The sequence below is a fragment of the Lithobates pipiens genome, unplaced genomic scaffold (assembly GCF_037356315.1).
Source record: "Lithobates pipiens isolate NorthernLeopardFrog02 unplaced genomic scaffold, aLitPip1_a1.2 Scaffold_19, whole genome shotgun sequence".
NCBI classification, from domain to species: domain Eukaryota; kingdom Metazoa; phylum Chordata; class Amphibia; order Anura; family Ranidae; genus Lithobates; species Lithobates pipiens.
The window spans coordinates 496517844-496539745 of NW_027507764.1; the positions used below are offsets into that span (position 1 = coordinate 496517844).

The 21902-nt window shown below is 42.1% G+C and overlaps 1 protein-coding gene across 1 annotated transcript in view; it reads right to left on the reverse strand.

Moving 5' to 3' along the window:
* The window catches only part of CDH17 (cadherin 17), a 108722-nt gene that overhangs the window by 53275 nt on the left and 33545 nt on the right, over positions 1-21902 (reverse strand). Inside the window, exons 5-6 of the mRNA XM_077493038.1 lie at positions 18671-18829; positions 3935-4125 (exon numbers count right to left, since the gene is read on the reverse strand). Coding sequence (XP_077349164.1) covers positions 3935-4125; positions 18671-18829 — 350 coding nt within the window. The remainder of the gene's footprint in view (positions 1-3934; positions 4126-18670; positions 18830-21902) is intronic.

Consider the following 21902-nt stretch of genomic DNA (forward strand, 5'->3'; position numbering starts at 1 on the left):
TTGCCTAAGACATATTTCCAACATGTGCGGTATGAGTTCACCAATTTGTGTGGAAGGGTAAATCCTCATACTTATCCTATCAGCCTTTGTGTTGTGCTAAAGATATTGGAGGTCTAGGGTTACTGGATCTGTTCCTGTACCATCAGGCTAACACATTGACACCTTTGGAGAAAACAGCTAACAGGCTGTAACTTAGCCCAAACTCCATGGCTTGACAGGTCCCACAGCAGACTGGCAGGCTCTATGCCCCCACTAACTTACTCCACCATGGCAATTTGGGGCAGGTTGAACAAGTAATGTAGACTTGCCTCTCTTCCCTCTTCTCTTTTATTACTAGAGGGTTTCCCTTAGTTTATTCCTAGGGAATATTTGTCATTTTTAGGTCCTGCAGGGTTCTGCAGTTATATGCTTTCAGTTTTTAAATGGTTCAGAGCTTAAATCTCTGATTTCAGAAGTGGGGTATCACCCTGATGGATGGTTGAAAGCATGCCCAACGGCAGAACTTCTTTAGGAGTCCATTCAGCAGGATGAGACCTAGATAATCTCTTACCCCTTTTGAGGCTATGTGTGTCAATAATGGCCAACCAGCCAGACCTTATTCCATGCTGTACAAACTACTGACTTTTCCATTGTGCATAAGATTACCAAAATGGGTTGGCAGAAATACTACCTTGCTGGTCAGATGGCATTTGCTAGATGGTGGCTGCTGGCAGATAATGGGACTCTGCCACAGTCCTGGAGGCAGCATGGTTGGGGCCATATGAAAGTCTGTGGTTAGCATTGTATAGGGGCTCAAAATCCAATTTATCATTAACTAGGTCAATGAAAGCTACGATTAAAGCCTGGGAGGTAACTACTAGCATGGCATCTCCTAGTTATATCGCAGTGGATGAATCCCAATCTTTCTCATTTTTATTCCCTGCTGGACCCCATGATTTGGGTCAGTAAGGGCGTTAAGTTTTTCGGGAGATATTACCAGGGAGGGAGAACTCATAACATTCGATCAATTGAAGGCTAAGCATGAGATGCCCAACTCATATTTCTTTCGCTATCTTTAATTACGCCATACGTTTCAGGCGCAATTCTGCAGTAGGGGTGGTCGAGGTTCTCCTCTCGGCCCTGGAAGATCTTTGATCTTAGATGAAGATCTGGCTAAGCCTTTATCTATCACAAACAAAGCATTATTCCAAACAAACTGTTTTAGTAGTTGAACTATGCTAATTCTGAATTGTTGTCGGACCTGCATGGCCAACGGGGCGGGAGTGGGTATGTTGCCTGCAACGTCCTTCTGTTTTTGTTCTGTGATTTCCATAAAACTTTAATAAAAATAATTTCCAAAAATAAAGATTATCAAACTGGCTCACACATCCTCACACATCCTCTGCCTGTTCCAAGACACAACAGTCCTGTTAAAAATCTTTAGCACGGGGTGGTATAGAGTCCCTGATACACTGTCTCTAATATACACATCAATATCTGCACGTTATTGGAGAGGTTGCAGAAAGAGAAGTATATTCCTTCACCTTTGGGGGGATTGTCCTCATAATAAATCTTTCTGGACAGTTATCCAGAACAAGTTGGAGGATGATACTCTTCCTGTCTTATTTCATGCCACCCATCCGTCTGTGGGTAAATGTAAATGGTCATTGATACCTCACTTACCTTTACACTGGAAATCCTCAGTGGTTCCTACGGAAAGGGACTGGCTACTGAAGGTGCAATATATACAACAAGCAGGGGAGTGAAGGTATCAACGTTTTCACAAATATTCACAATTCTATATTACCTGGGCGTTGTGGATAGACTTCACCACCTCTGACACCTATAACCAATATTTGTCATGACCTTTATGCTTGCTAATAAGTAGACCTTTATTTATTACAGCTTCTCATCTTCTGCAATGTTAGACTAGGGATGGAATTTAAGGATCTCTGTGTTGTTGTTTTTCTTCTTTTTTACCTCCAAGGAGAAAGGGTGTCTTGTTTCATTTTTCCTTTTCTCCTCCATACCCTTCCTTCTTTCCCATCCCCTTTCAAATTCTCTTTCTATGTTCTAGCAAACTTGCTTATGGGGGTTATTTATGAAAGGCAAATCCACTTTGCACTGCAAGTGCACTTGAAAGTGCAGTCACTCTAAATCTAGATCTGAAATGAGTGGAAGCTCTGCTGATTTTATCATCCAATCATGTGCAAGCTAAAATGTTGTTTTTTATTTGCCTTGCATGTCCCCCTTGAATGTACTTTATTTCCAAGTGCTCTTGCAGTGCAAAGTGGATTTTCCTTTAGTAAATAACCCCCTTATGTCTGTTTTTTGGGCTCCAAAAGGCTTCAGCCTCAGGCCACTTGCTGGCCTTTGCAGACTGCAACCTTTGCTATTTATCTATTTTCTCATGTGTTGAGGTTATGTTTGACAACATTCCCCAAGGGTAACCCAGGGAGGACTACCTTGTCAGGGTAAAGTGATTCTAAATTTTCAGGTTTTTTTCTATAAAAATAAACATGTTATACTTGCCTGCTCTGTATAATGTTTTCCACAGGGCAGCCCAGATCCTCCTCTTCTCGGGTCCCTCTTTGGCTCTCCTGGCCCCTCCCTCCTGTTGAGTGCCCCCACAGCAAGCAATTTGCTATGGGGCACTCAAGCCGAGCCACAGCTCCCTATGTCCATTCAGATACGGAACCCCAGTTCGGCCCCTCCCGTTCTCTCTCCTGATTGGCTAAATGACTTTGGCAGCGGCGGAAGCCAATGGCGCTGCTGCTGTGTCTCAGCCAATCTGAAGATAGAGTCGGCCAAGGCACTCGTGGACATCTCTGGATATAGATGGGGCTCAGGTAAGTATTAGGAGGGTGCTGGGGCAGATGCTGCACATAAAAGGCTTTTTATTAATCATTAAAAATCCCACTTTCCTGTTTTTATCAAAACACACTACGCTATACTCACATTACACTAACACTGCATTGACACAACACTATACTCATACTATACTCACACTATACTCAGTCTACACTAACACTACACTGACACTCTACACTCACAATAACACACTAACTCGCTAGTAGTAAACAGAGCCCTGCTCTATCTATCTCCACTCCAACAACACACTACAAATGGTTCCTGTGGGAAGGAACGTTTTATAGTGTGGGGTGGGACTATGAGCACTGAGCCATGATTGGGCAAAGTCATCATGAATTTGTTTAATCACGGCTCTGACTGTGGTCTGTGCCCTGATTGGCAAAGCCTTGCATGTGACCAGTGGTCAGGTGCATTGCTTCATCCAATTAGGGTCCTAGAATGCACTGTGCAGTGCGCAGTGCATTGTGGGGCACTCGACGGGCGAACATCCCACCGACTTCCCTGCAAATTTGGGTGTTTGCCAAACAGGCAATATCGGGCCAAACTTTTGTTTCGGCTTGAAGTGATTGTCCGAATCTACTCGTAAAAGCTGAAAGACAAAGAGCAGTGATGCAGCCAGAGGTGAGGGGAGGCCAGTAAGTATTTAGTGATGGGGACACAGGTATTGGGGCATTTTTTACCTTAATGCATGGACTTTAGAACCACTTAAGGTATATTAATTCAGTCTCTTCTTTTTGTAGAGTAGACAAACCAAATTGTTTAATCTGTTGGTATTACAGACTCTCTACATATGGTATATAATAAAATAAATAATCCATTGTTAAATTCTCTGAAGCACCACTTTGATCTTCTTGTAGACTGTTCATGGTAATGCTTTCAGTTATTGTCTTCATATTAAAGCAGTATTAAACCCAAAACCAAAATGTCAAAAGCCTTACAGAAAGCCTTTAGTCTTGTTGCTTTCACTGAAAAAAACATGCCATTGTTTCCTATCTTTGTAATGTGACCTAATCAAAACCAATTTATTCCATCCATGCCAGGAAAATATAAACCAGTTGACTATTTCAGTGTCCCAAAATATTACCTGTGTTATATAACGAGGATGGGGCAACACAGAATTTTCCTCAATAGTGACGGGTGTGGGCGATTTCCATAGGTTCTCTGTCACTGTAATATAGACCTTTGCATTGGAGCTGAAGGATAGTTCAGCCCTGTCAGAAACAGTTAAACGAAGTTCGTATTCAATCTTGTCTTCTGCCTTTAAATTGTTAGTTGCTGCAAGTTAGACAGAAAAAACATTACACCCAGCTACACAGATCATGCAAAAAACTACCAAAAACTGATATTTTGTTTATGAGCAGGCACCATAAGGAGAACTCCAAGAGATACCTCTGAAAAGAATAGTGAGAGGTAGGTGTAATGTGTTAATTACACTTCCCACTGTGCTATCTTTTCCCAGATACAGCGCTCAAAAAAACGCATTGGGAGCGCAGGGATACCATAAACTGAATGAAATTAGTCACTGCAAGTGTGGACTATGCTATTAACAAAATTGATTGCATTAAAAAAAGTTGCAGGGTCTAAAAGTAGAGAGCACAAAAATTAAGCATTTAAAGCAAAACCTTTTCAGTTTTGGATAAAATGGGGAAAGGTTAGGCCTTCTGTCAAGATGTTATTACTCTCCGTGTCCAGTCTACATGTGTCTGCCCTTAGCTGTTCCGCCAGACACAATGCAAAGCATATAATAGGATATGTTCCTATTGAAGTCTTGCAGTGGTCTCAGCAAAACAGCCATACACATGTGCACTGCACGCTGTAGGACCACTAAGCATAGGGTTAATGGACCTTATAAGCAGCAAGTGGAAAGGCCACTCCAGTTTATCTGAGCATGGCAGGCTGGACTTGGGTAGACTCCCAAAAGGCCATTTACACATACTGTAAACCAACTGTAGTAGGAGATATTTGCATTCTCTATAAAAAAAAATAGGGATATTTAGACCACAGTTCCCAAAAGCTATATAAGCTGTTGGCTGATTCAAGCTGAAAAAATCTAACAAAAAATTTAATGTCAGCTTTGGGTGAAGCTATAAGTACAGTTACACAAGGCACTTTCACATATACACATACAGTGAACCTTGGATTACAAGCATAATCTGTTCCAGGAGAATGCTTGTAATCCAAATAGAAGGTAATGAAAACTAAGATAATTCGTTCCGCTTTTACTTCTAGTGCATGCAATACCGTATGTGGCCAGAAGTGGGGGGGCAATGGAGAGCCTCGGAAATACTCAGGGACAACTTGGCTGAACTCGGAAACCCTCGGAAAGGCTCGGAAACACTTGGGAATGGAGTATTTCCAAGTGATTGAGAGTATTTCCGAACAGCTCCGAACCGTTCCGAGTGTCACCGGCGACCCCGCACCTCAGGCCAAATCCCGTACTGCACACCACATTAGCTTGAATTCTGCTTGTTTTGCGAGACAATGCTCGCAAACTGAGTCAGAATTTTAAAAAAAAGTTGTTCGTCTTTCAAAGCGCTCGTTAACCGCGTTACTCATTAACCAAGATTCCACAGTTTTTTCTTACATTACATTACATAATTTTGACCTTTTTAAATTTCATTAGAGATCTGGTAGTTAAAGTAAGCCTGTCTCCAAGTTTGGCAACTGAACCTGAGAATTAAAAAAAAAAAAATATATATATATATATATATATATATATATATATATATATATATATATATATATATATATATATATATATATAAGCAGGGGCTACCTAAGGCTACCTAAGCTAAGCATATAGACAGATGAAGGTACAGTATATGCAAATTTGACTTTTGCAGTAAATTCCTCCTCTTTCTCCTCAAACCTCCTTAGCTCCCTCTTTGGTCTTTTAGGCCTCCCATCATACACGATATTGCCAAAAGTATTGGGATGCCTGCCTTTATACGCACATGAACTTTAATGGCATCCCAGTCTTAGTCCGTAGGGTTAAATATTGAGTTGGCCCACCCTCTGCAGTTATAACAGCTTCAACTCTTCTGGGAAGGCTGTCCACGAGGTTTAGGAGTATGTATATGGGAATGTTTGACCATTTTTCCAGAAGCGCATTTGTGCGGGCAGACTGATGTTGGACAAGAAGGCCTGGCTCGCAGTCTCAGCTCTAATTCATCCCAAAGGTGTTATATCGGGTTGAGGTCAGGACTCTGCAGGCCAGTCGAGTTCCTCCACCCCAAATTTGCTCATACATGTCTTTATGGACCTTGCTTTGTGCACTGGTGCGCAGTCATGTTGGAACAGGAAGGGGCCATCCCCAAACTGTTCCCACAAAGTTTGGAGCATGGAATTGTCCAAAATGTCTTGGTATGCTGATGCCTTGAGAGTTCTCTTTACTGGAACTAAGGGGCCAAGCACAACCCCTGAAAAACAACCCAACGTCATAATACCCCCCTCCACTAAATGATTTGGACCAGTGCACAAAGCTAGGTCCATAAAGACATTTATGAGCAAGTTTGGGGTGGGGGATTTTGACTGGCCTGCACAGAGTCCTGACCTTAACCCGATAGAACACCTTTGAGATGAATTAGCGCGGAGACTGCGGCACAGGCCTTCTAGTCCAACATCAGTGCCTGACCTCACATAGTGTATATAGACAATATATAGGTTTCACAATTTGTATGTAGACAAATTCAAGATTTGCATAAATTATTTTTTTGATTTGATATCTCATGAAGAATACCCCTTGGGGCCACGCTATGAAAACCCAACTTGGTGAGGGCCGGACAAAAAGGCACTTGATGGTTAGATGTCTTTCTCTGCATTCTTGTTTTAAAATAGTAGACTGTTTTTTTTTCCATTACAGTTTTTCTTTAACAATCCTTCTGCAAAGATTCCATGCAAGTTTCAAATGAGAATAACAGTTCTAAATTTGGAGAGAGGCCTCATGATATGTGTACTATGTATCAGATTTCTCTATCTGGGTCAGAAATAAATAATTAAAAAATTCTACTGTTACACAAAAATATTAATATTAGAGAAAATTTAAAAAAAATATGGGTTATCCCTTGCTGACCTTAATCTTCTTCACTTTTTAAAATATTTTATTTATTAATTGTATCCCAAAAAATGTATATATGGAAGGGTATAAAGAGCTGGAAATCCCCAATGAATAATTAAATTCACTGCACTGTCTAAAAAAATTATACCAGTAAATATATTAGGCTTTCCATCTATGCCTGGTAATTGTGCCATATTATAAATTGCTTGCACTAAACTTCGGGGTTTAAAATTGATATAAAGCCAAAATACAGTTTTTCATTTTGGATATAGTAGTGAAGAAATAGAACCCTTGTCAGAAATTTCTTCAGTTATAACCAACTGCAATGTTGATCTTGGAGTGTCCCCCTACCAGTTGCAAAACCTACTTCCCTTTGTCCACCCACCATATCCTTTATACACTGAAGGCAACAGGGCCTGTTGCAAAAGTTTGAAATACTCTTTAATAGGGATAAGCCGAACACCCCCCGGTTCGTTTCACAGCAGAAAATGCGAACAGGCCAAAAATTGTTCCAACACACGAACACCGTTAAAGTCTATGGGACACAAACTTGCTTATATGCAAGTTATTGCCATAAAAAGTGTTTGGGGACCCGGGTCCTGCCCCAGGTGACATGTATCAATGCAAAAAAAAGTTTTAAAAACTGCATTTTTTGCGGGAGCAGTGATTTTAATAATGCTTAAAGTGAAACAATAAAAAGTGAAATATTCCTTTAAATATTGTATCTGGAGGGTGTCCTTGGTATGCCTGTAAAGTAGCTCATCATTCTCATGTTTATAACAGTGCCACAGCAAAATGAAATTTCTAAAGGAAAAAATGTAATTCAAAACTGCTCGTAGCTGTAATGTATTGTTGGATCCTGGCAATATAGATAAAAATACATTCAGGTCTGGTATGGATATTAAGGAGAATACCGCACCCAACTTTTTAAAAAAATGGCGTGGCTGTCCCCTAGGCCCCCAGGCACTATATACTCTGAACAGCAGTATATATACTATACAGCCTGTCCTATATACTCTGCAGAAAATTGACCTTAAGTGTTAGTGATAGCAGAACACTGTAAGCCCTTAGAGTTACTCTTGTTGGGTGCAGGAACAGGCCCTGCTGTGAAATATTATATCAAGAAATGTAATTACATGCCCCTGTTAAATAGGGGCAGAGAAATTGGGCCTTCGGGGTGGTGATGGTTCCACAACACTGTAACCCCTCACAGATACTCTTGTTGGGCGCAGGGACGGGCTCTGCTGTGAAATATTATATCAAAAAGTGTAATTACATGCCCTTTTAAACAGGGGCAGAAAAATTGGTGGTGGGGGTGGTGGTGCCACAACACTGTAAGCCCTCACAGTTACTCTTGTTGGGCACAGGAATGGGCCCTGCGTTGAAATATTATATCAAAAATTGTAATCACATGACCTTGATAAACAGGGGCAGAAAAATTGGGCCCTTGGTGGTGGTGGTGGTGCCCTAAACCAAAAATATTGTTGGAAGCTAGCATCATCAAGATTGAGGAGGAATAGGATAGTCAGTCAGCATGGGCAGTCTTCAAAGGATCTCACATCCATAGCAAATTCAATCAGTTACAGCAGCATCAGGTGCTTGATAGCTACTGATCCAAGACTGATTCATTTTTATGAATGTGAGCCTATCAACGGAGTCAGGGAGGCCATGCAGCGTAATTTTGCAGAGGCATTCAATTCTGAGTCCTCTGGGTCACTAAGGATCACATGATCTATAACTACCTCCTCCCAGCCACGTACAACTCCTTGAGTTTCTGGGGACTGAAAACCATCCCTTGAAGACTGCTGCTGAGTGTCATCCTCTACATCCATGCTGACACAATCCTCCTCCTCTTTTTCCTGTGTGTTTGGTGTGCCCGCGGAAATGCTATCTGGATAAAGGGGGCCTTGAGAGGTAAGGAAGTTCTCCTCTTCCTCCCGCTGTTCTGCCTCAAGTGCCCTGTCCATGATTCCACAAAGCGTGTGCTCCAACAGGAAGACTAGAGGGACAGTGTCACTGATGCATACATTGTCACTGCTCACCATCCTTGTGGCCTTCTCAAATGGTGACAGGACAGTGCATGCATTCTTGATCAGTAGCCACTGGCGTGGCAAAAAGAAGCCAAGCTCCTCTGACCCTGTCCTGATGCCATACTCGCACAGGTACTCATTGATGGCCCTCTGTTATGTGTGCAGCCACTGCAGCATTGCCAACGTTGAGTTCCACCTGGTGGGCATGTCACAAAGGAGGCGGTTGGTGGACAGGTTGCATTCCCTTTGAATGTCAGCCAGTCGAGTACTAGCATTGTATGACCGGTGGAAATGACCACAGACTTTTCTGGCCTGCCTCAGGAGATCCTGTAAGCCTGGGTACCTACTCAAGAGCCGCTGTACCACCAAATTCAGCACATGTGCCAAACATGGAACATGGGTCAAGTGTCCCTGTCGGAGGGCAGAAAGAAGGTTGTGCCATGGTTGCTTACAACCATTCCTGGCTGAAGCTGGTGTGGCGTCAACCCCCTCTGAGCCTGCGCCTGAGCTGAAAGAATCTCTGCCCCAGTGTGGCTCCTGTCACCTAGGCAGACCAACTCAAGCATGACATGTTTTAGCCTGACTGCTTGAGTAGCCCCTTGAACGCTTACAGAGCACTGCTGGTTCAGAGGACAAATCTGCAGAAGAGGCCATAGAGGAAGAAGAAGAGGAGGGGTGGAGGAGAGAGCTGTGGCAGAATCACCACTAGCAATTTGGAAGCGTGGTGGCAGAACAAGCTCCAACAACACTGAACCCTGTCCTGCATCCTTCCCCGCTGCCAGCAGAGTTACCCAGTGCGCCATGAAGGAAAGGTAACGTCCCTGCTCATGCCTGCTGGACCACGAGTCAGCGGTAACATGAACCTTACTGCTGACCGCCCTGTCCAACGAGGCCAAAACATTGCCTTCCACATGCCGGTAGAGAGCCGAAATGGCCTTCTGTGAAAAGAAATGGCGTTTTTGAACCTGACACTGAGGTACAGCACATTCCACTAATTCACGAAAGGGGGCAGAGTCAACTAGCTGAAAAGGCAGCAATTACAGTTACAATTTGGCCAAGCTAGCATTTAGATGCTGAACATGTGGATGGCTGGGAGAAAATTTCTTTTTACGGTTCAGCAACTGGGGTAGGGAAATTTGCCTGCTAATATCAGATGGTGGTGCACTGATAGCAGATTGGCTGCAAGTACTTGGGACACCCATTGCTATACCTTCAATTCTCTCAGTGCAGGATTTTGAGAGGACTGGAGGTATAGTAGGATTGGAGATCCCAGATGAGGAGCAAGGGGAAGTCTGCCTTTTTCTTTGATGTGGGTCTTTCAAGTGCTGTTGCCAACGGACTGCATGGCAGGTCGTCATATGTCTGGTCAAGCATGTGGGCCACGCTTGATCCGCTTCAGACATAGGTTGCAAACAGCAACGGTGCGATCTGCTGCACACGTGTCAAAAAAGGCCCACACCAAGGAGCTTTTAAAAGTCAGAGGGGAGTCAGCAGTGCCCTGCACCTACAGAGCTCTGTGGTGTGATGCAATAGGGTGGCTGCCCCCTAGAGGACATCCTGCCTTGTTGGAGAAAATTAGTAGAAACTGTACTATGGCTGTACTGTATTGTGTACTATGTACACCACCAGAAGTGTAGTAGAAACTGTACACACTGTATTAGATACTGTGTACACCACCAGAAAAGTAGTAGAAATTGTACACACTGTATTAGATACTGTGTACAACGCCTGCACTGTATTAGAAACTGTACAACGGCTGCAGTGTATTTTATACTGTGTAAACCACCAGAAGTGTAGTAGAAACTGTACATACTGTATTAGATACTGTGTACACCGCCTGTGTACAATTTAGGCCGATACGTATTCTACATATTTCTGGTAAAAAAAAATTGCAATAAGCATTTATTGATTGGTTTACGCAAAAGGTATAGCGTTTACAAAATAGGGGATAGTTTTATGCCATTTTTATAAAAAAAATTTATTATTAATGGCGGCGATCAGTGATTTTTATTGTGACTGCGACATTATGGTGAACAGATCGGACACTTTTGGCACGATTTTGGGACCATTCACATTTATACAGCGATCAGTGCAATTAAAAATGCATTGATTACTGTGTAAATGTGACTGGCATTGAAGGGGTTAACCACTAGGTGGCGCTGTAGGGGTTGAGTTGTCCTAGGGAGTGATTCTAACTGTGGGGGAGGGGCTGTGGGTGACACAACACTGATCACCGCTCCCGATTACAGGGAGTGGTGATCAGTGTCAGTAGGCAGAATGGGTAAATGCTTGTTTACATTAGCATTTCCCCGTTCTCCCTCTGTGTGAGATGACCGCGGGTATCCCCACGGACATCGAGTCCGCGTGACCCGCAATCGCGCTCACGAAGCTCCCGGCGGGCAGGTGCGTGCACACAACCTACCTCTTCAAAGGCAACGTATAGGTACGTGATTCTGCCAGTACATTTCCTTTTGCCCCAGTATATCTGCATGAGGCAATCGGGAAGTAGTTAATATAAAGTATTTCCTAGCCCCTTTATGTGCAGGTTCATGGTTACATAGCCAGGCTGAGAAGAAAAAAGACTGAAGTCCACATAGTTCAACCAATAGAAAAAAATTAATAGAAAACCTACATATACACAATCCTATACCCACAGCTGATCCAGAGGAAAGCAAAAAAAAATACAATAAAGCATGATCCAATTTGCTCCAGCAGGGAAAAAAGTAAGCAATCAGATATTTCCTGGATCAACTACCCCTGGTATTATTATCTATAAATGTTGCTATCCAGTCATATTATGTACATTTAGGAATGCATCCATATCTTTTTCAAAACAATCCACTGAAATGGCCAGAACTAGTTCTTGAGGGAGTCTATTCCACATTTGCACAGCTCTTACTGTGAAGAAGCCTTATTAAATGTAAATGTGTGTATTTTCACAAAGTGTGCCCTCTTGTCTTCTGTAATGACTGAGCTCATAAGATTACTAATGCTGCCTATGTCACCATATCTGTGTCACCACTGTGAATTCTCAATTTCTTCTCTTATATTTATTGTGCCTGTATTTGTCATTATACAGTCAGGTCCATAAATATTGGGACATCGACACAATTCTAATCTTTTTGGCTCTATACAATGGATTAAAATGGAACAAATAAGATGCCCTTTAACTGCAGACTTCCAGCTTTAATTTGAGGGTATTTACATCCAAATCAGATGAACAGTGTAGGAATTACAACAGTTTGTATATGTGCCTCCCACTTTTGAAGGGACCAGAAGTAATGGGACAATTGGCTGCTCAGCTGTTCCATGGCCAGGTGTGTGTTATTCCCTCATTATCCCATTTACAAGGAGCAGATAAAAGGTCCATAGTTCATTTCAAGTGTGCTATTTGCATTTGGAATCTGTTGCTGTCAACTCTCAATATGAGATTCAAAGAGCTCTCACTATCAGTGAAGTAAGACATCATTAGGCTGAAAAACAAAACAAACCCATAAGAGAGATAGCAAAAACATTAGGTGTCGCCAAATCAACTGTTTGGAACATCCTTAAAAAGAAAGAATGCACCGGTGAGCTCAGCAACACCAAAAGACCCGGAAGACCATGGAAAACAACTGTGGTGGATGACCGAATAATTCTTTCCCTGGTGAAGAAAACACCATTCACGACAGTTGACCAGATCAAGAACACTCTCCAGGAGGTAGGTGTATGTGTGTCAAAGTCAACAATCAAGAGAAGACTTCACCAGAGCGAATACAGAGGGTTCACCACAAGATGTAAACCATTCAAAAAACAGGAAGGCCAGATTAAAGTTTGCATCATCAGTGAAGTATGGTGGTGGTAGTGTCATGGCGTGGGCATGTATGGCTGCCAATGGAACTGGTTCTCTTGTATTAATTGATGATGAAAGGAAAAAAGTGGGATGTTATGCAATGGCCAAGTCAATCACCTGACCTGAATCTGACTGAGCATGCATTTCACTTGCTGAAGACAAAACTGAAGGGAAAATGGCCCAGGAACAAGCAGGAACTGAAGACAGTAGCAGTAGAGACCTGGCAGAGCATCACCAGGGATGAAACCCAGCATCTGGTGATGTCTATGCGTGCCAGACTTCAGGCTGTAATTGACTGCAAAGGATTTGCAACCAAGTATTAAAAAGTGAAAGTTTGATGGATGATTGTTAATCTGACCCATTACTTTAGGTCCCTTAAAAAGTGGGAGGCACATATACAAACTGTTGTAATTCCTTCACCGTTCACCTGATTTGGATGTAAATACCCTCAAATTAAAGCTGAAAGTCTGCAGTTAAAGCACATCTTCTTTCATTTCAAATCCATTGTGGTGGTGTACAGAGCCAAAAAGATTAGAATTGTGTCGATGCCCTAATATTTATGGACCTGACTGTAGCTCTAAGGATGGGGGAGTCAGCTTCCCAACTACAGACATCAGGTTATCCTCTGTGCTAGAGTTATGATTTCATGGGCTTTTATATCTTCATATGTTTGTGAGAATGCTTTCTGGCTTTTTAATGAATTCATTTTGGTGTCAAAGGTAATGCACTAGGCGTTTGTGCCCTCCTTTTTCTTCTTTATAGTACCTGTATTTTAACTTGCCAGGGCTGGCCTATCTAATGTCAGTCCTTGATGTGCATGTTGTTGCACCTTCTATTATGAAACTCAATAAAAGTATATTGGAAAAAAAACCTGCCAGGTTTCTATTGCTGTCTGTGTCTCCTTAGTGGAAACTAAAAATGTTAAGTTGTCACCGGACAATGGTGGTATCAGGGGGTGCTTAGGTATACTATAGCACTAGCAAAAGGTCTTTAACCACGTCCATCTGCTGGGCAACTGTTGCCTTCAGAAAAATGTAAAAACTGGTGGGAACACTTTCCATTACAGCACACTGCCTGCAATTGCACTTCCAATGACTTGCTCTATCGAGCAAAGTGATCTCCTGTCCAGCAGAAAATTCCAGTTCTAGCAGCGGTGCAAGAGATAGGGAGCTTGGGTGTGGGGAGCAGGTACTCAGGTGAGTAAAAATAAATGCAGAATCTATACAACTAGTAAAACTAAAAGTAAAATCAATGCTGGGGTTATTATTGTGTCTGGTTAATTATCTTGCTGTTTTTTTATATTTTTTTTGTGCTGGAGGTTGTTTTTTTTTGCTAAGGGTTATTATTGTGCTAGGGGTTATTGCTTGCCCTAACAAAGGCACGTGGCCCTGAAAAGTTGCACTGTAAAGAGAAAAAAAAAAAAGAGAATCATCATCTCAATACTACTGAGTACTTAATAACTTTAATAAGTCATAAGGTCCCTTATTTGCTAAAATGAATATTATTTTCATCAATGAGTGTCAATAAGAAATGAATATAACAATCATGTGACTGTGACCAACCACTAACAGCAGCAATAACAGTCATACTAAGAAATAACTGTTTGCAAGGAAGGTAAAGCGTGCCATACACTTGGATTTTTTGTTCAGTTTGTGGGCTGAGAAGTCTAATGCTGCGTACACACTATTGGACATTACGACAACGAAATCCTGGGATTTATTTCCGACGGATGTTGGCTCAAGCTTGTCTTGCATACACATGTTTGCACAAATGTTGTCGGAAATTCCGATCGTCACGAACGCGCTGTACGTCGAGCCGAGAAAAATTAAGCCAGTGCTGCTCTTCTGCTTGATTCCGAACCTGTGTGGAATTTTGTGCATCGGAATTGTCTACACACGCTCGGAATTTCCAACAACTGAATTTGTTGTCGGAAAATTGTGTGATGTAGCCTACACACGGTCGGAATTTTGGAATTTCCGACAACAAACATTTGTTGTCGGAAAATCCGCATTACAGATTCCCGAATCATTCTCCCTTGCTGGCCATTGGATCCTGACAGTCGGCTAGAGAGGCTGTTAGAAAATTGCTTGGGTCTGATTGGATGCAGGCGCTGTTTGGCTGACAAATCTCTACATAGTTCCTTTGACAAAAATCAAATGTTCAATTGACTTTTATCAAGCTCCTTCCATCGTTGGAAGTGCAATTGCAGGTGGTGCTCAAATTTTGTTTCAACATGAATCCACCAAAATTCGAGCCAACTTTTGCAGAAATAAAGTGGTATATATTATATAAATGACATCAAAGATACAAAAAATTACATTAAAAAAAACCCATACTTGATGCAGGCTATCACTATCATTAACAAAGCAGTCTCAATATTAGTTCCCTGCTACAACTTAGTTTTTTAACCTGGGACTGGGTTATCACCACTGGGTGGGTGGCCATATGGACGTGCAGGGTGTCACTTCCATGGATTGGTTTTTTACCCCATGGGGATTGAGCTTGTGTGGGAGGCCTGCCCCTTTCGTGGAATTCCAGCTGTTCCTTGGTGCCTATTCCGACTTGGGGTGTAACCCCATCATGCCCCAGGTCACCATTGATTTTCCCTTCAGCAACAGAAACACTGCCATCCATGATTTATCCCCCTGGCAAAGAGGAATATTCTAAGATGGTGATTTAAGTGCAGTTGCACATGCACATGACGTCACGTTTGGGTAACAGACTGCGCATGCGTGGTGGTGTCCATAGTATCCGCATCTGATGTCACGTCAGGCCGGGGGGAACATAAAATGCAGAGCTGGTGGTGGTAATTCACCACAGCATCTTTGGTAGCTGAGGAGCACCAGTTGGATAATCTATCAGATGTTGAGTCCAAATAGGTAATAATCTCCTACCACTTCCATAAACTCATTCCCAACAATTATAACCTTCTGTACCACCTGCCCCACCCTTTTAGATTGTAAGCTCTTCTGAGCAGGGTCCTCTTAATCCTCTTGTATTTAATTGTATTGTAATGTATTGTCTCCCTTTTATATTGTAAAGCGCTGCGTAAATTGCTGGCGCTATATAAATCCTGAATAATAATAATAATAAATAGGGGAAGAAGCACATCTTTATTTGATCTGCTGGGTACATTATTTTGGGTGGGCAATTTCTTTGGGGCATGATACTTGGTATAGTTTTTTGTGTTCAGATCTTGGGGTTTATGCCTTGGTTCCTCTCTATTGGTCCCCCTGCAGTCCATTGGATATATTGCCATATTGTGAAATGAATTTAAGGGTTGTCAACCCTCTTTTTTTTTTAAATAACAAGCATATCATTCTGACCTCCACTGTGCAGTTAGTTTTGCACAGAGTGGCCCCGATCATCATCTTCTGAGGTCCCCCAATGGCACTCGTGACTCCTTCCTCGCATCGGTAAACCCCCTAGGAGTAGCACTCTACCTGGGGGTTACCTTGCGGGCTCACTCCCGAGTCCAGAATTTGCATCCATAGACACAGAATGCCAGACTTGGCCCCAACCCCGGCACCCACGTCATTGGATTTGATTGACAGCAGCGGTAACCAATGGCTGCGCTGCTATCAATCTATCCACTCAAGAGCCGAGAACCCTGGTCAGAGAGGTAGAGCGCATCTCTGGTGGGGGAACGAACGGGCTCAGGTGAGTAAAACAAGGGGGCTACGTGGCTAGTCAGTGAGAGAAGATTTTCACCTTAATGCATAGGCTGCATTAAGGTGAAAAAACACCATTAAGGTATGAATAAATCCTGATGTTTTAGAGTATTTGGCCCAGGGTGCAATTCACTATCTGTAGGATTGTTGATTTCCTTCATACTGTATATTTTTCTAGTTTTCAGAAAGATCCCTGGCTTCATATTGTTCCCCCATGACTTACTAATACCTACGGAGTCAGTTTCTTTGACGCGTGAACTCAAGTGGCTTCCTGTGAATGCTGTTCACTTACTTTTTCAGATATCCTTCGTAAGATACCCTCTGGTGGGTTTGTTTTTATAATGTGGTAAAATACTGATGTAGTTGGTTAAATGTTAAAATGTAATGTAAACTTATATGCTGTTTGTTTAAAATCAACTGTAAAAAAAAATTGTTGTAACATTCTGTTTGCTCTTAATTTTAGTTTTGATAATATAAAATGCTTTGTGGCTCCTAAAGAAACTGTCGAAACATGTAGAGCAAAGAATATTTGTCCACATCATAAGAATTTGTATTTGGATGTTCTCTGTTGGTTTTAATGATTCAACAGTATCTGCATACTGTTTTGATTGTTGAAGTACAATAAAGAAAGGATTCTTATGAAGTATGTGTTATGACACCTTTAAAATGACTTCATTCCTGATTTCAATATAATTTTTTAACCTGTTGACCTTGCTGTTAGATTGTCATTTCCTTTAGAAGGCCAAGCTGTCCAGCAAAACTGAAAATGAATGGGTTGAGACATTGACTGGGGTGCTTACAACGGCTAGTTTTTACTAATTTATGTAAAACCTCAAAAGGAAAAAAACATTTTCTGCAACTGCTTAAAGCGGGACTGTACTGGGGAAAAAAATATTAAAAGCCAGCCGCTATAAATACTACAGCTGCTGACTTTTAATAAATGGACACTCACCTGTACCTGTGCTCTCGGCTGCTCCCGCCACCATTCTAGGTGAGGGAATCAGGAAGTGAAGCGAATCGGCTTCACTTCCCGGTTCCCTACTGCGCATGCGCGAGTCGAGCAGCGCAATAGGAATTGGCCGCGCTGTCTCTGGGACCCGTGTGTGTCCCAGCAGACAGCGCGGCAGGACAGGAAGAGGCATATGCCCGGAAGTGGGTGTAAATACCTGTCTTTGACAGGTATCTCCACCCCCCTCCCCCCTGAAAGGTGCCCATTGTGACACCGGAGGGGGGGAGGGTTCCGATCAGCGGAAGTTCCACTTTAGGGTGGAACCCCGCTTTAAGTACAGTGTTGTATGACCATGTGATTGTCATTGAAAGTGCGACAGCGCTGAAAATTGGCCTGAGTAGGAAGGGGCTAAAAGTGGCCAGTAGGTAAGTGGTTAACGCTCACTATATATTTATATCTCTATCGTGAATATAAGGCCTCATGCACACAGAGTGTTAGTTGAAGTTTGGCTTTAATTTGTTAGTCACTTATGTGAAATCCATCCAAGCCTTCCAGCTCATCTTGCACTACCCTCTCCAGCCAGTGCTGCTATTCAAGTGTGTATCCTCTGCTTCTCCATAGAGAAGCTACTGACTGGATTACTAGGTAAAAATGAAAAAAATAAAAACAGAAAACAAATTCAGCCGCCCCATCTAAGAATTGATAAGCTGCAATAAATACATTTTTTATTTTTTAGCTTTAAGAATCCTTAAGAATACTATTTCTCTTCTAGAATAAAAAAAATCGTCATGCTCACACATTTTAACTGCAACGGAGAAAAATCATTTCTCCTGCCCTGTCCGACAGGAATGTGTAAACCTCGGGGCTGGTTGGACAGAAATACTAATCGTTTCCCATGGTAAAGCAGCAAATCTCATAAATGTATTTTATCTGTGAATTTATCTTTTAGCTTGGAGATCAGTTTTAAAAGTTATACAGGAAATTTAGCAAAAGAGCGAGGATGAAAGTTTAAATTATAATTATGCTAAATCAGGGAACCCTTTATTCTAGACACTGAAATCACTTAGAATGTATTTCTGTACAACTGTGCTATTTCACTCAGTTTGGTTATTAAAAGATTAACTTTTTTCATTGAGAAATCTAAGAGGATGAGCTGGATTATGGGCCACAATCTACTGTACAATTTATCAATGAAATGCCTCTTTTTGCAGCCTTAGCATCTAAGCCAGCTGTTGGCTGGGTTATTGGTAATCTACAAAGATTGGTTTGTTCTCTATGTACCGTTTATTGTTGTGGATATTTTTCCAGTAGAGTTGTTGATCTGGAAGAACCGTACTTTGATTGGGTCTGGGATCTGCTGCTCGATTTTATAGACCAGTTGGCCATTGGGTGTCGATGGATCATCTTCATCAGTGGCATAAACAGTGAGAAATGGCATGCCTGTAATAAAAAAATATATATTTATATGGGTCTAAAAAGTGTTAACATGGGACCAAAAGATAAATTATAATCAGTAAGATTGACATAGTATTAACAACTTCCATTTCATGGTCTTATCCCTACTTTCCAGTTACAGCAAGTGTGTGGAGTGTCTACATATGAAGCCAAAAAGAAACTACTGCTCTATGGAATGTAACAAACCTAATCAGATGAACCCATTTCTATCGCTACAAAACAAGTCTTTGAGAGGGCACTTGTTATGGGGGTGGGGGGGTAATTGGGTATTACTCAGCACTACTAACATGGAGCATTGGAGAAAAGAAGTGGGAGAAGCATTTAGAGAGGCATTTAAAAGCATCTCCAGATAAAAAGATAACCAAGAATTATAACATGTAAACCTAAAAGATAAATAGTGAGATACTTCAAATAGACATTGATAGGTTTGAGTTGATAGCCCAGAACAAATATGCAGATGAGGTGTAATGATTTCCCTCCGATTTCAAAAGGAAAAAAAATAAAAATTCTGCAAATGCTTAATTTCAAATTTCAATTTTAAATTAAAGCCCCAGACCATTTGGCTGGCAAAAGACCAGAGCACTTTTTGTGATTTGGCACTTGCGTCGCTTTAACTGCGCAGTCATGCAACGTGGCTCCCAAAAAAAATTGAAGTCCTTTTTTCCCCGCAAATAGAGCTTTCTTTTGGTTGTATTTGATCATCTCTGCTGTTTTTATTATTTGTGCTATAAACAAAAAAATAGCGACAATTTAGAAAAAAATGCATTATTTTTTACTTTTTGCTATAATAAATATCCCCCAAAAATATGTAAAAAAAAATGTTTTCCTCATTTTAGGCTGATACGTATTCTTCTACATATTTTTTAGGGGATAGTTTTATGGCATTTTTATTAATATTTTTTTTACTAGTAATGGTGGCAATCAGTGATTTTTATTGTAACTGCGACATTATGGCGGACAGATTGGACACTTTTGCCACTATTTTGGAACCATTCACATTTATACAGCGATCAGTGCAATTAAAAATGCATTCATTACTGTGTAAATGTGACTGGCAGGGAAGGGGTTAACCACTAGGTGGCGCTGTAGGAAGTGATTCTAAATGTGGGGGGGGGGGGAGCTGTGTGTGACACAACACTGATCACCACTCCCGATTACAGGGAGTGGTGATCAGTGACAGTGTCATTAGGTAGAACAGGAAAATGCTTGTTTACATCAGCATTTCCCCGTTTTTCCTCTCCGTGAGGCAATAGCGGATATCCCCACGGACATCGGGTCCTTGAGACCTGCGATCACACTCATGAAGCCCGCAAACCGCTTCTTAAAGGGCAACATACAGGTACGTTAATATGCCTGTACGTGCCCTTCTGCCGACGTATATCGGCATGAGATGGTCGGCAAGCGGTTAAAGAGTGTTAGCTGAAGTTTGGAAGTTTGGCCACTTCTGTCTACAACAGTTCACTGTCATCCACCCTGGATAACTCCGCCCCCCTCACTACACACAGAATCAGGCCCCGACCACTACAATCCTGGTAGACAGCCAATACCAGAAGCCTCAAAAAACAGAGCCACACTCTTGAGCCTCTGTGGCGTAAGACTAATGCATGTAGCACACTATCCGGCGGACTTAGTCTGGCAGACTTTCCGCCGGACTGTCCGCCGGACTTTCCAAACTAGCTACCTGCCCACACACGATACTTTTGCGTCGGACTAGGTACGACGGACTAAGTCTGCCATACTTTTGAAATGAACGGACTGGCACTGACTGTGCTGATGGGAGAATCGAGTACAATAAAATATTGGATTGCGAGCATAATTTGTTCCGGAAACATGCTTGTAATCCAAAGCACTTGTATATCAAAGCGAATTTCCCCATAAGAAATAATGGAAACTCAGGTGATTCGTTCCACAACCATTTATTCATAAATCCTTCAGTTTATAGTCCATATAAAAAATTATAGGAATGTGATAAGTTATATAACCATAAAATGTCCATCCACAAATGGCAGCCTCCACAAACGGATTAGAAGCAAAATCCACTAGGAGTTACAGAGTATAAAAGTGAAGAGAGGCGCCTCTATGTGTAGCAATATGGTTACATTTAATGAAGGTACAACATTTAGAAACTCACATGGTTGATGATTAAAATAGGCACATCTAGGTATGCAAGCATCCGGGGTAAAGCTGTTCACAGAGACTGTCTTCCACATCGCCGGTTCTCACTGCTGTCAGCCTGCAATCGTTACCAGGAAGACTACCATGCAGTAGAGCGGTTTGAAAGCGAGGCTTGAAGCACTCGTGGAAGGGATGACGTCGATGGTGGTATGGAGGATGGTCTATGTGGACAGCTTTACCCCAGATGCCTGCACACTTAGATGTGCCTGTTTAAATCATCAACCATGTGACTTGCTAAACGGCGTACCTTCATTAAATGTAGCCATATTGCTACACTTATGCCGCGTACACACGAGCGGACTTTTGAACATCCAAAGTCCGACGGAATGATAACGTCAGACTATTCGATCGTGTGTGGGCTGCAACGGACTTTTGATTCGCCAAAGTCTGACGGACTTTAGAATATGGAACATGCTTCAAATTTTTCCGACGGAATTCCGCCGGACCCGGTCCCTCCGAAAAATTTGCTCGTGTGTATGCTATTCCGACGGACTAAAACCGACGCTAGGGCAGCTATTGGCTACTGGCTATAAACTTCCTTATTCGAGTCCAGTCGTACGTCATCACGTTCGAATCCGTCGGAGTTTAGTGTGATTGTGTGTGGCCAAGTCCGCTCAGTCGAAAAGTCCGTCAGAACTCTGTCAGAACTCCGGCAGAACTCCGGCAGAACTCCTTCGGAAGTCTGTCGGACATAAGTTCTCTCGTGTGTATGGGGCTTTAGAGGCGCCTCTGTTCTGTTTTATACTCAATTGTGACATGAAACTACTTGTATATCAAGAGATCGCTTGTATCAGGGCCAGATTAACATAGGGGCTATTGGAGCTGCAGCTCCAGGCCCCTTTCTCAAGATAGGCCCATTTGCCCCAAAAAAAAATAATCCAAA